The 15,931-nt window shown below is 36.6% G+C and overlaps 1 protein-coding gene across 8 annotated transcripts in view; it reads right to left on the minus strand.

Annotated features, from left to right (window-relative positions):
• KDM6A (lysine demethylase 6A) overlaps window positions 1-15,931 on the minus strand; it is a 179,868-nt gene that overhangs the window by 84,996 nt on the left and 78,941 nt on the right. For all 8 annotated transcript variants that reach the window (XM_070366135.1, XM_070366141.1, XM_070366139.1 and 5 more), the window contains exons 5-6: window positions 10,112-10,170; window positions 1,209-1,329 (exon numbers count right to left, since the gene is read on the minus strand). In XM_070366135.1, the coding sequence (XP_070222236.1) occupies window positions 1,209-1,329; window positions 10,112-10,170 (180 nt within the window). The remainder of the gene's footprint in view (window positions 1-1,208; window positions 1,330-10,111; window positions 10,171-15,931) is intronic.

Raw genomic sequence — 15,931 nt, forward strand, 5'->3', positions numbered from 1 at the left:
ACCATAAAATCTGATCTGCTAGTATACACTGCGACTGTCCAACAGGAGGTCAAAATATGCAAGGTGTTTCAAGTCCACTCACATGCCAAAATACAGTTTGAGACAGGCTGCTTTAAGCTTGAGGAAAACTGATCAACTTCTCCACATTACTTACATTTGCCCTAGGGCCTATTCCTCAAACTGTACTCACCTTTGACAAATGTGTGATCTGAATATTTTCACAATCTACTTACTTTAGTGTTTTGGGGTGTATACCTCTCTTTCATACCAACAGCACTATTCTGTATAAACTCATGGAAGACAGAAACGGTATTTGTGCAAGTGTCTACTTTACAACTCTAGAGCAATTAGGCATTCCTAAGTACTTTTTTAAAATTTCAGTAGTTCCTTATTAGTGAATTCAAATTACAACCTACTGTAAAGCATTATCTTTTTTTATCTCCCTCCTGACCCTTCAGCATGAAGATAGCATACAATGGAGATATTTAGAACATGGCAACCATCACAGCCATAAACTCACAAAAAATTAAGCTTTTCCTAGAACTTCTAATCCTTTCAAAAATCAATACTTTTGTCAAGCAGGGAAGCACTATTTTCATGAAAAGCCCAGTAATACCTAGTCATGGCATAAATAGCACAGGAAACTCAAATGAAAAACTTGAGAAATGTAATATTTAAGCAATGATGTGCTATTTTGCCCAACAATGTTTATACTCACAAACTAGCAGTTGAAATGACTACCGAAGAACACCCTTTTTTAAAATAATTTAAAATATGGGACATGCTCTGTTGGTCTAGTGACACCTAGTGAGACCCATACAAGTAAATGGTCAAAAGATGGGGTCACAGATACAGAATCACTGAGCAGCTGGTTCTGACCCATCACTAACAGTGGAGTGATTCAGGTGTTCAAATCGACGTTGAAACCTTCGCCCTTTCCTGATGACGGACCACAATTCAAACTTTAAAAAGAAAAGAAGTTTACTGATATAATTACTTGCTTATGTCTTAGCATAATGTACTCCGAAACCCAAACATATGCATCTTCCAGTTCATGGCTGATAAAAGTTCTTTCATCTAAATTTTCAAATTTTCTTTTGAAGTACCAATACAAATTCCAACATTTCTCAATGTTCTAATATTTGACAACCCCCCTCAAAAGCACAAAAAATGAAACACTGTATCTTTGATAAAACCCAACAACCTACCTTTAAACTAGACTCATAGTCTGTGTTCACTTTGAACATAAGCCCAAGCCGTAAATGAATTTCCTTGGCTCGACAAAAGCTGGGATCAACATAAAGCACCTCCTGAAATGCTTTAATTGCCCTGAAAGAACATAGACAAAAGATATCTTTACTTTTTAACAATTACATGAATTTTTTCATGGTAACACAGTAAATTTCTGTTTTATGCAATTCTGTTTTAAAGGAAATGCCAGTTTTATAAAACTGATGTCAATGGATAGCTTAAAAAAAAAAAAAGACTGAGAAGGGGTTCTTGGGTTTTTTATGTTAAGTGTATAATATAAAAAGAGAAAAAAAGGAAGATAAGTTGAATTAATTCTTAATTATTCAAATAACATTTTATGGCTTAATAAAATTCTCAATGTTAATAACTGATTTCACTGTTTCTGGAATTTCCTGAGAGAGAGAGAATAGAGCAGGTGGATAGTTTTGTTTTTAAGGGAGATTAATCCTGTTTCTAGTCTACTCCATAAAATGAAGTCTTCTTTTTTAAAACTTTTTATTTCTTTCATATTTAGGTTTGCAATCCATCTATACTTTATTTTTTATATAACGTTTTCATCTTTTTCTATACAAATATTCGATAGCCCCTACATCATACATAGAAAAGACCATCCTTACCACAGCTCTACAGAGCCACATTGTTCTAAATCAAATGTCCTCATCAAACATCTTGATCTGTTTCTGGGCTCTCTATTCTGTCACTTGATGTATTTTTACCCCAAATTCACATTTTATCACAAAAAGTCTTAATGACCAGTAGAACTTAATACAAGGATGAAGAAGGAACACTTTTCACTGAATACATTTTTATACCATTTAATTTGATCACATGAATGTTACTATGTACTTAAAAATGAAATTAAAATTTTGACAAAGAAAAATGTCTAATTTGAATTTTAGTATCAGATATATAGTATCAGATATACAGTATTTTAGGCATCATTTTATATCTCTCTACATGATTTAAAGCTTATTTCAAGTACAGGCTAATAAATGCTTTGCAAAGCTTTTAATCAACTATTCATTGCTTTTATTTAATCTTAAAGGAGGCTACCTGGAATCTTAGATAATTCCAAAATAAAAGTCAAACTTTTACATAAAACTTCAAAATATACTACCATAAAATAGAGCAAAACAATATGCCCTATGTCTTTAAGCAACTTTATTTTGACTTGTATACTATCTATTCCACCTCCAGAAAAACTATGTATTTATTACAATATTAAGGGTCCTGAACAGTAATATTTATTGTGAGAAGTGGGGGCAATAGGTCTGGTATCAGATACCTTTACATCTGGCTAAATAATTTCTTCCTGAAAAGGAGTTCAGCATCTCTGTGTTACATGGCATTTCAAATGGGTTGGGTTATTTATGTATTTTGCTATTTAGTGTGTATAGACAGAAGAGGGGAGTCAAAGACATGGTATGAAAGAATTCATGTAAAAATTCGAAGAAAATTACCTTTCTTATTCAAAGGTGGCTTCCTGCTCCTCTCAATCAGACTTCAAGATACTCATCTGCATACTGCTAAGAAGGTCTCTGTACTTTTCTCAAACCTTTCTCATAAGAAGAGGTGCAGTTTCAGCCTCTGTATTCTCTTGGTCATGTCTAGAGGCACCTTTTTCTAATAGAATAGATTGTGTGCTCAAGCAAGTGCATGTGTGTGTGTGTGTGTGCCTGTGAGAGGGTGTGTGTATGTTGGGGGAACACAACTCACATGTTGGGGGAGAGGCATAAAAAGGTTAGGAGGAGAATAACTGTGGCAGTAAATGATACCAATTAAAAGGTAAGATGTGACTGGGAACAGGAATTCAGGGGCTTCTGGAAGCTTCTAGGGCAATAGTAGAAGCTTCTGGGTCAGGAAGATCCGCTGGAGAAGGGATAGACTACCCACTCCAGTATTCTTGGGCTTCCCTTGTGGCTCAGCTGGTAAAGAATTCACCTGCAATGCAGGAGAGACCTGGGTTTGATCCTGGGTTGGGAAGATCCACTGGAGAAGGGAAAGGCTACCCACTCCAGGCCAGAGCCTGGAGAATTCCATGGAGGTCACAAAGAGTCAGACACTACTGAGCTACTTTCACTTACACTTCAGGGCGATAGTAATTTTTTATTTCTCAACCCAAGTGACAGTTCTGTTTATTTTTATAAATAACATGTAAAGATGTATAGTTAAATGTGTGCAATTTTAAGCATTTATAATAATAATAAATACTTCATAAAGTCCTAATAAAAATCCAGACAGTAAAGAATGGATATATGTACACACACACACACACACACACACTGTACAGCTGAAATTGACACAAGCTTATAAACTATATAGTCCAGTAAAAATTCAAAAAAACAAAACCAAAAACACCCCACCCACCCCCAAAAAACCGAGGCAGGCCTGAGACATATACAGGAAAGGAGGAGGATGGAAGTGGAAGGCAGCAAAGGATTGAAAGATCAAAGGAGAAAAAGAAGATAGGAAGAAAAACAGTCCAAGAAAGGATGTATGTGAAAGGGAAGAATGAAAACACAAAGCATCAACAGCAACCCTTCAGGAAAAATATTTCCTACTCCATCTCAGTTTCTATTTCCATCCTTTGCCCAACCTTTGGTAAATGTGTTTTATTTTATACATGCCTTTAGTTATTAATTTGAAATGTTACACAACTACAAAGAAAACAAGTTCTCTATATAGGTTAACATACTGGGAATTTTTTTTTTTTAATTAACCTATCAGCAAAAACACATGTTCCAATACACTAGTCGGGGCTACACCTTACTGCTCTTTAAGGACTATTACAAGTGCCTATGACAAGGTTGAACTATACATCTATTCGTCAAGTTCTCCAGGTTGTTTCCAAGTTTCCCTCGACTTCAATACTTCCAGACTCAATCTTCAGTATCTCATTAGTAGATAACTGAAACAGACTCCTTAAAGACTCCCCTTGCTCTGCTCTGGCTTGCCAATGCTTCCTCAAATATGTAGCTCCTATGATGGCCTACTAATAACCATGACACTCAAGTCAAATGCTCCATGTCGCATTTAAGGTCTGTGAACACCCCATTCCCAGTCATGCCCTAACACTGCTCCTCTTCAACTGTGAGCTGGCGCATCTCAGGAACTCCTTCATGTAAATATTGGCCCTCTTGCTTTCACTGCTTCTCCTGAGGATAGTCTCCTGACCTGAAATATTTTCATTCTTCTGCTTCACTCTAAATGCAATATTACCTTTAAGACTCACCACCCAAACTCAATACCATTTTTTTTTTGCTTAGTATTAACCAGCAGTTAGGGCCACTCTATAATCAAATCATTTTATTCTCTACTTACCAGTGTGCTATCTCCAGTTTTTCCAAGTGGTCTATTCCTTGAGGTCTACATTCCTCTTTTATTTTCAAATACTCTAGACATTACAGGAAAATGTCTAGTATCTGTTTACTGGTGTCATCACTTTCATAGCTAGCAAACTGGATTTCTTGTTGAGGGGGTGGGAAGGGACGCTCCATAGTCTCTTTACTGATCAGAGTTCCCCTGAGCTAACAAAATAGATTAAGTTCATTTTCATTTCCTTTTCTGAACTTTTCCCATCTTCCTCTCCTATATGTTGCTTCCACCCCTTGGGGGTGAGAGAAGAAACAGAAAAAAGAATGTGTTTGTGTATTAGAATGGGGAAAGCGCTGTGTGGAGAAAACAGGTACAACTCAGACTAATTTTGGTCATCATTTTAATACACTCATATCTCACCAAACCACATGCAACCAGAGCATGGTCTCTACAGTGCAAGTTAGACTACACCACCAACACATACAAATTCTGCTGACATCAGTATTCTGATCAACAGACAATTTCAGAACATGAGAAATGGCTACTTAAAACCATAAAATACTGTTAATATAATGCTTAGAAAGGCTTACAATTTTCAAATATTAAAGCATAATCTCTACCGAAATAAAAGTGCATATTGTATGCATAACTATTCATGCATTTTTTCCTTAAAATCTAAAAATGGTTTTTTAATCACCATAATTATACCTACCTATAGATTTTCAGTTTAAAATTTTACATTTGTTAGACACTGCTAACAATTTTTAAAAGAAAATTATAAAAAACTAAAACCTTAATAGTACTACCTACAAAAAACACACACGCTGACTGTATTTTAAAGCAATGTTCATTTTTAATAAGGTTTCTAGAAAGTCATTTTTTAAAAAGCCTCCTTTAGAATTTTACCAAACTATAGAAAAATGATGATATTAAGTAAACACCCTGGCACAGTTTGAGCACATTTAAAGAGACAAAATAAAACTTTAAGTTCTCTGGAGCTAATAAAGGTGAGTCCAGAGATTTCCCTCAGGCATATCTGACAGGATAAGGGAAGTAATTTCACAAGTTTAGCTCTAAATCAGTAATAACACATACACAAAACAAATAAATACTTCGATACACACACACTTAGGAAATTTAGACGTTCCATCTAAATGAGACAATTAGTAAGATTTAATGAAGAACTCAGAGACAGGTAAGATATTTAAAGGTAGAGATGGAAAGAGAAGGAGACCAAACAAAGTAAATGGCATAAAACAAGTTACATGGGTGAAAAATGCTCAAGACATTTTCAGTGAAATGTTAATACAGTAGTGACTCACACAAAGAATCTATTTAGGGGAACAATGAGGTTAGAAAGATCATTTGAGGTTGAAACAGAGAGAATCTTAAATGTGAGGCTAAGTTAGACGTATCATACACTGGTTTATTCACATTGACATTTGCTAATGTATTACCTCTTGGGTCTTTTGCCCTCTTCAGTCAACTTCATTTCATCACTGCAGACAGTGGGATTTTTTTCTCCTCTCCATTGTGAAGTTTATATTTATATTCATAATTTCCCTGAGGCTTAATCAGTCCAAACCCTTCCAAATTCTCTCTGGCAATCTATGTGTCACTGGTAAGCATAATTTTACCAAAACTACCTATTTATCTGCTAGTTTTTTCCAAAACAGAAGCAAACAGAATAAATTCAACATATGTTAACATCAACTGCTTTATTTTAATAGAAATATACTTAAACTCTGGTCTAAGATAATTAGTTTGCATAATGATAGCTCAGAAAACATATATTAAATATTAAGTTTTTGCCTGACTCCATGTTAAACAAGCCTCAAGGTCAATGGTGGTTATCTCTAATACATTAGGTTTATGTTTATGTTTGCACTCAAAGCAGTGACTTTACAAGGCAAGCAAAGATTACTATACCCTTAAGAACACTTGGTAACTGGTACAAATAATTGGTACACTTCTAATTGGAAATGAATCCTGGAGAAAATTCACTTGTAACGTGTTAACATCTATCTTTTTGAACTCACCTCCATCTCATTACCCTACTCTTTGCTGATGTCAACATAATAATCACTACATTTCCTTACCAGGCCTTATCAATCAGATTTGGGAAGGTAATTTCCAAAATCCTCTGCCTCTGGCAAAGAATTATGTAGCTGTTAGATTTGCTACCATAAGATCATTCTGATATTGATCAGTGGGGATACAAAAGGTTACAAGCTAAAGAAAGAGGAATGGTAGGATTTTCAAGGGGGTATATTCAGAAATATGGCTACAAGTTATAATAATTTACTACTGTACATGGTTCAATTTTTTTCGCTCAAAGATATAAGTTTCTTATTATAAAGGCAAGGAAAAGCTCAGTTCAAGATACCCTTAGCTATTTGCCACCCTCATGAAGTGAAGGCATGGGCATAAACATGGAAAGGAATGGCTTTATAGATGCTGGTTCTAGCGCTCTGCTGCATGTATTTTACTTTGGCCTTCTATGTCTTCCTTTCTTCTTCTGGATATATAATTTTTAAGTCTGGTCACAAGTTACTGTGTATGATAATAGTAAAATTAAATCATCATGATAAATCTACTAAGAATTTAACAGTTGCTGTTTCTGACACTGGGTTCCTCAAACTCAAAGTAGAAAAACTGACCAAGTTACTGAATTGACTCAAGAGGCTAACATCAATTCAAAAATAAAAGGTGTGTGTGTGGGGGGGGGGGAGAGGATGCAACATAATAGGGCAAGAAACAAGACAGATTAACAAGATAAAACCCATAGTTGATAAAATTGCTCTTAATAATTTATTAGGTCACTATCACCAACTCCAACACACATGTTGGTTGCATGCTTTCTTCTCAAATACTTAATCTAATTAAATACCAACAGACACCATTTCCAAATATTAAATTCTACTTACATTATAAATGTTCCAGAGCTAGACCATTCTGAGCTAACAATACAAAAAAAGGCATGCCATACCTTTCTCTGCAAATATTTTTTCAACAAATCCCAAAGCACTTAAGTGTGTGTGTGTGTGGGGGGGGGGGCTGCTCCCAGAAATTAATAGCTACCTATAAATACAACAAACAAAAAAATCCCCACACAAATTTAGTCTTAACCTAGGAAGTTCCTATTCATTAAGGCTATACTCTAAAACTCTCACCAAGCACCTACTCCAAGCTTTCTAATTTTGTGGCTGTTCAAGTAATAACGAAGTAATTGAAAGCAAAATTGGGGGCAGTTTGTGAAAGAACATTTGATCAGGAAAACAGAAAATATGCATCCATGAAGGATTAAGAGAGAGTGTGAATGACTTCCTTGGTGGTCTCGTGGTTAAGAATTCACCACACATCCCCTGGAGCAGCTAAGCCCTCACACCACAACTACTGAGCACATGTGCCACAAGTAGAGAGCCTGTGTGCTACAACTAGGACTCAAGCAGATAAAATGAATAAATATTTTACAAAAGAGAGAGGTGTGAGATATATCACTTTAGGGAGCAGCTAGAGCTGAAACTTAAGACATGAGAAAATGGTAACCAGGACAGGATCAACAAAACAGAAGGCACTTAGTAATTCAGAGATCGTATCATTCTTATATAGTTTCATTAAGGCAACTGAAGGAACCAGAAATCATATGTAGATAAAGAATCAAAAGATACAGTTTTCCACACTACAAGCCCCCTAACTTGACATGGTCACACACTTTTTAATGCAATCCAGTTTTGAACTGATGATGGTTTCACCTCATTATTGATTTTATGCTTTTATCTGTGATCTACAGAGAGTTCACAAGTTATCACAGGTAGGTAAAAACTAACTCCTCTGAGGTATACCTGTCCATTTCTAAAAGTGTAGCATTCCTTGTCTTGAGTTTCACCTAAATTATTTCTGGCTGGCCATAAAGATTGTACAAATGCGCCCAGAAGAACAATAATAAATACTGATTAAAAATAATGGCCTATCAATCTTCAAACTTGCGGACAGACTACAATAGACAAAATAATTAGAGTGGGAAATCTGAGCTTGCTTCCGCAACCAATTACATAATACTGAGTTACACACACACATACACATCTCTTGTTTTCTTCATCTATAAAATTAAGGGAGAAAACTAATTAATCTCTAAGGCCATTTCTGGTTCTAAAAGTTTTCTATAAATAGGATCTTTAAGAACCTAAGAGATTTTAAAACACTCCTAATCTACTCTTGATGATACATGATACACTGCATACAGAGTTAGGAGGCTTAAATTTTAGATTGTTCTACAACAATGTATAATTTAAAAGAAAAATATTACAAAACTTCTTAATAAAGACCAATTATAGCTTTGTAAAGTTTACCATGAAAATGAACGATTTGCATAATACTCTATCCACACAGATGTTCTCTAACAATGCAGTGTTTCCATTGATGATCAAAAACCAACAGGACCAAAACCAAAGAGGAAAGAAAAGGCATCTGGGAAAAGTCATTCATACCTGAAGTTTCCTCTTTAGAGCAATCATATCACATCATTACCAATGCACATTGAAAAGCTCTGTAATAAATATCCACGGTGCCCATCAGGTATATGACAGGGTTATAACCTTTGGTAAAAACGTTCCTCTGGACTTTCTAAGCACTCACTCAAGCTTAAAATTATGGAGACTAGAAAGGACTCTGACAAAGTTGAATACATTTCCAAAAAAAAAAAAAAAAAATCTACATAGGGCTTTACAGTTTACAAAACGTACATTATCTAATTTGATCATCAAAACTCTATTAGAGTAGAAAAGACAATTAACTGCAATGTACCTAAAACACACACACGAGCAAACAGATCAAACTAAAAGTGCTGAGAACAGAATACCAATCTGTCAATTATGTTCTCTCCACTAGAGAATGCTACTGTCTTGTCTGGTAAACAGAAAAGCAACAAGGGGGCAAAGGCCATAGTAACAGGATCCGATATACTTTACTGTTTATAAAATCTTACATATTTCTATCATATTTAATGTCTGACTCTGAAGGTGGTACCATTATTACTATTTTACAGAAGAGAGAACTGAGAGTTTAAAAATCTAGTCCCTAGCTACAAGAAATTGGAAAGTACTAGTGTGTGTGCATGTGCGTGTGTGTTTTGGTGAAGGAGGAAGGGAAGGAGCAGTCAGCATGTCTAAAAGTCTGAAAAGCAAATACTGGTCATCATGCATCACTTAGCCACAAACCTTGAGAACAGAGAGCACAATCATTCCCCCGTTCAAATAAGCTAGGGACCACCAGGTATAATAAGTAACAGAAATTCCAAAAGCTTTCTAATCTAAGTCTTTATACCAGATTCTTTTAGGAACATACACATTTTTAATTATCTAAGGTGGGGTCAATATCTCTAAAGGAACAAAGTAATAATTCCAAGAGATTATTGAAAAGTGTAGGCTTATTGATATTAAAATATTTTGTATTTATTACACATACATACACACACAAACAGAAAAATGCAAACAAAAGCTATATACTAGAAACAACTGGAGTTACTAGTTTTACATCAACTTACCACTGAAATGCATTGTAATGGAAGTAGACCAAACCAAGACCATATAAAAAGGCAGCATTCTGAAAAGGGAAAAAAAGAGACTTTTAAGAAAGGCATTTATGTCTAATACATATGTTATTATTATAAAATATAGTATCCACGATGTTTTAAGTTATTAACACTCTATCCTGCAGTACAATATATTTACAATATATCTTTAGAACACCAAAATAGCTTAAGAGTCAACAGATGGCACAGAATCCAATCAACTTGGACAGATCCTGTGGTTTCTTTTCAATCAAACTTGTTCTGAAGTAAAAAATCTGTCAGCAACATATAGATGGCCAATGGACATATGAAAAGATGCTCAACATCCGTCTATGGGGTCGCACAGAGTCGGCCATGAAATCAAAACTACAATTAGGTATCACCTCACACCAGTCAGAATGCTGCTGCTGCTAAGTTGCTTCAGTCATGGCCGACCCTGTGCGACCCCATAGACAGCAGCCCACCAGGCTCCCCCGTTCCTGGGATTCTCCAAGCAAGCATACTGGAGTGGGTTGCCATGTCCTTCTCCAATGCATGAAAATGAAAAGTCAAAGTGAAGTTGCTCAGTCGTGTCCAACTCTTCGAGACCCCATGGACTGCAGCCCACCAGCCTCCTCCGCCCATGGGATTTTCTAGGCAAGAGTACTGGAGTGGGCCAGTCAGAATGGCCATCATTAAAAGTCTATAAATAACAAATGCTGGAGAGGGGGTGGAGAGATGGGAACCATCCTACACTTCTGGTGGGAATGCAAGTTGTTGCATCCACAATGAAAAACAGTATGGACACCCTCAGGAAACTAAAAGTAAAATTACCATATGATCCTGCAATCCCACTCCTGAGCATATGTATCTGGACAAAACTAATTCAACAAGATAACGTGCACTTCTATGTTCACAGGAGCACTACTCACAATAGCCAAGAGAGGGAAACAACCTAAATGCTCGTAGACAGATGAGTGGCTAAAGAAGATGCAGTACTTATACACAATGGGTTACTACTTAACCATAAAAATAATTTCATTTGTAGCAGTATGAATCCAACTAGAGATTATCATACTAAGTGAAGTCAAGTCAGAAAGACAAAGACTATTAAATCATTTATAATGTGGAACCTAAAACATGACACAAATGAACCTATGATATAGAAACAGACTCAAAGAAACAGAAAACAGACTTGTGATCGCCAACAGCAGGGGTAGATGGACTGGACGTGTGGGGTTAGTAGATACAAACGATTACATCCAGAATGGATGGACAATAAGATCCTACTGTATAGCACAGGAACTATATTCAACCATATTCGAAGTCCTGGGATAAACCATAATAGGAGATATTAAAAAGAATGTGTATATATATATGTACAACTGAGTCACTTTGCTATACAGGAAAAATTAACATTGTAATTCAACTATACTTCAATTAAAAAAAAATCTGTCGGCAGAATTCCATAGGTAAAACTAAAAGAAAAACCTATTTTTCAGGAATAAGAAAATGCTTGAATTATGCTATCTTATTCTCTCTAGCTTGTATCTCTGTACTCTTTCTCTGGTTCTTTCTGACTGGATTTAATTTTATGTTCAGTGTTGCCAGGAAGGTAGTTAGAATTCAAAGTAAATGCACAATATAAATCTATAACCTATAATTTTAGTATTAACAAAAAACCCACCTGCTAAAATGACACCCAGTCACTTACATTTGGGGCTATAAACATCAGTGATTCCTTTTGCACGCACTACAAAACAGAGATGCTTATCCAGACTCAATACAACCTCCGGCCCCCATACAGGAAACTAGCTAGCTACTCTCTTTTTTCTAAAAAGGGCAAACAGCTGAGTACCGACTATATGTTATCCAAATTCTATATTCCAAAACTTAAAAATTCCAAACTCTTACTAAAATATATCTTACTGCATTATTTTAAGGTTATATTTCCTCAGAAGTACACCCTGAGACAAAAGGTTTTAGTATAAGTATTTTATTTGGGAAGTTACCCTAGAAAACACCAGTAATGGATTTGGAGAAGTAAGGCAGGGAAGGTAAGGAAGCTATTAGGGTGTAGTATGGATGACTATGGGCTTCCCAGGTAGGTTCAGTGGTCAAGAATCCGCCTGCCAATGCAGGAGACATGGGTTTCATCCCTGGGTCAGGAAGGTCCCCTGGAGAAGAAAATGGCAACCCACTCTAGTACTCTTGCCTAGAGAATCCCACAGGCAGAGGAGCCTGGCATGCTACATGATATCACAAAAGAGATGGACACCACTTGGTGACTAAACAACAACCACAACATGAATGGCTATGCAGCTGTGGCCAACAGGGACTCAATCCTACCGGGAATTTCTAGGAGACAGTAAAGAACATTCTCAGAGTCATTTTGTGCTAGGTGTGAGCCAACTATAGTTCTTATCCCACAACTGCTGTCATTCAATGACTGCAGAAAAGAACCAGTGATATTTAAAGTCCAAAGAATAATAAACACCTGGGCGACTTATTGGTATGCAGTTATTCTTTTTAATACTAAAATCTGTTCTAGGGTCATATATTTCCTTTGCATTCTATGTACCCTTCTGGAAGCAATGAAAAAGTTTTCTTAAGTATATCTTAAAATGCAATAAATATGTAAATTTAATTTCATTAGATCCTCATTACCAATTCTCTGAATAAGATAACTACATGCTACAGGGGTATTCACAAAGATCTCAGAAAACATCGGATTCAAAAGTTCATATTCAAATTTTTAAAATTTAGTTGAAAATGGCTTCAATCAGGATCACTCCTTTACCACCCCACCCTGTCGCTGAAATAAAGTGAACTTTTACTAAGTGTCAAGGACAATACTCAAGGGCTGAACAAGCTGAACTGATTAAAATGTACTCTCTCCCACACTCTACTTACTGTGTATGTAGAGGGGGAGGTATGATATTCAGAATACAAGAGTAGTTAATTCAAAATGTTCTACCCAAGAAAGTCTACATTTGAATCACAACTGTCTCCCTAGGTGGGGGAGGTGGAGGGGAAGAGACCATGGGTTGAATAACAATAGACAGCATCTTTCACCAAATCAGGTAACTGCCCAGAGAAGGTAGTGTGGTATGTGGTGGAAATATGAGTTTATCGAGGAATCTTTCTGCTTTCAGTACATATCCTACATTCTCTCAATTTTCTCTGTTCATAGTTCATCCTTCGCCTCTAGGAAAACTTATTGTCACCACCCGTGCCACTGTATAAATTCTATCAGTCCATCTAGACCTATTATGCCATTTTCCCTATGGAGCTTTGTTGCTTCTCCCACCTTAAGCCAGAGGTAATCTTTACAACCTCTAAATTTTGCCTTAGTACAATGTCCCTAGCATGCGACATGGTACAACAGTAAGAACTTAATTTTATGCAACATGCTAACATCATTTCTTTAAAAGGTTCTAATACGCTGGGCAGTGCATTAAAAAGTGGAGACATCACTTTGCCGACTAAGGTGCGTATCGTCAAAGCTATGGTTTTTCCAGTAGTCATGTATGGATGTAAGAGTTGGACCACCAAGAAGTCTGGGCGCCAAAAAACTAATGCTTTCGAATTCTGGTGTTTGAGAGTCCCTTGGATTACAAGTAGATCAAACCAGTCAATACTAAAGGAAATCAACCCTGAATATTCATTGGAGGCACTGATGCTGAAGCTCCAACACTTTGGCCACCTGATTTGAAGAGCTGACTCACTGGAAAAGACCCTGATGTTGGGAAAGACTGAAGGCAAAAGGAGAAGTGGGCAGCAGAGGATGAGATGGTTAGATACCATCACCGACATGAATTTGAACAAACTCCGGGAAGACAGTTGAGGACAAGGAAGCCTGAGAGCTACAGTCCATGGGGTCTCAAAGAGTTAGCAACTGAACAACAGCTCTTTGAAATTAAAGAACCAAGAGAAATTAAGCAAACTGCTCCAAGAGACAGTGGCAGACACAGGAACTGAATCTAGGTCTGCCTGCAGAGCTGACTCTTTCAACTACTGTATTTTTGTTATTTGAGTATTGACTAACCTCCATCCCATCAGACAAAAATGTAATCATCTCTGTATACCCAGTTATCACCTAGCATGCACGGTGCTCTCCACCTAGCAGATGCCCAAAGGTTTAGCAAACTTCATCACCCAGTTCGGTATCAAGTTCAGTTCCCTGGGTGACACGGAATTAGTATGAGGGATAGTCTCTATTAATCAGGAGCTTATAAATCTCAGCAAGAAGGCAAGTCTCATTTTTCCATAATAGAAGACAATGTAATTTGAACATTTATTGAGCACCTATTATGAGTCATAACAGAGTTCCTGGTACTGGAAAGACAGAAGTGAACAAAACAGACAAAAACTCCTACCATTAATGAATTTATAATCTAAAGACAAATGACTATGAAGTTACATGAATAATGTATTCCAAGCTGTTAACCATTTAAGAGTTAATTAAGGATTATATAATAAAGACTAGGAAAAGAGGTAGAACTTCAGTACTGTATCTTAAGGATGATTAGAAAAGGAGAAGGAAAAACAAGCCACCTCAGCCAGTGGTTCTAATTCACACATTTTTGGAAATAGTGACCTGGGGCTGTGAATGGCTACATGCCCTGATAAAAATGTATTCCCTCCCAATGTATAGTCATCAAAAATGCCAATAGCAGCCCCACTGAGAAACATGGGTCTAGGCAGAAGGATGACCTGAGCAAAGGCACTGATAGGAAAATGAATTTAAATGTGATGAAGTCATTCTTCAATCTACTGTGAGAAGTTAGGGGAGTAGCTTTCTGAGAAATGTATTATTTATGAAACAAACTCCTGCTTCAGTCCAAATCCTTAGAGGTTATTAGAACATCTCTATCAGGTATCAGCAAACTATGGCACATGGGCCAATCCAGCCAGCCATAGATTTTTGTAAATGAAGTAGTACTGAAACACAGCTACACCCACTCATTTACTTGCTGTCTATAGCTGCTTCCAGATCCAACAGTAGAGCCGAACAGTTACAACACAGAGACTATCTGGCTTATGAAATCTAAAACAGTTACTCTGTTGCCCTTTACAAAAGAAGTTTACTAACTTCTGACCTAGACTGTATTACAGTACTCATCACAATCCCAAATTAAGAAATTATAACAGTAAGATTACAATTCATTTATATTGAAGGCTTTTATACTATGTCTAAAGTTATTCTCAAGGATGTGTGGTTCATTAAGTCAGCAGTTGGCAACCTCATATAAGTTTCTCTTACTGCCAAATTTTCTTAAATCTGTCTATGAAATCCCACAGAAGCCACTGTCATCAATACCCTTTTTCCTGGCTACTTCCACTGAGAAAAAGTTGGTGACATAAGAGCTCTTGCCAGTGAGATTTCTACCATGGGGTTTCTTTGCATAAAGAACAGAAAGTTTTTGCTTTCTTCTCCTTCCACCTCCTGTTAATATGTCATGGTCACCAGAGTGAGGAAGGTATTAACAGTCAATCAAACTGGGTACTCTCCACCTGTTGAATGTACTACCAATACCTGAAACTCTATGAATCTTACATTGTATGGGAGACTCTGAAGCTACAATGATAGCAATCTCACCAGTTAACCGAGCCAAAAAGTAATCCTACTTTTCCTCTTACCTCCTCCCTACCAATAAGCCAAATTCATTCTTTTCACAAAGTTCATTTTGCGTCTCAAAGCTTTTGAATCTATCCCCTTCTCCATTTTTACTGCGTTTCTCTAGGTAATTTAGGACTTTGCCTTTGTCTACTTGGCCTGTTTCAACAGTTTCCTAACTCAGCTCCCAAACC

This window comes from Bos mutus, chromosome X (genome assembly GCF_027580195.1).
Source record: "Bos mutus isolate GX-2022 chromosome X, NWIPB_WYAK_1.1, whole genome shotgun sequence".
Taxonomy (NCBI): domain Eukaryota; kingdom Metazoa; phylum Chordata; class Mammalia; order Artiodactyla; family Bovidae; genus Bos; species Bos mutus.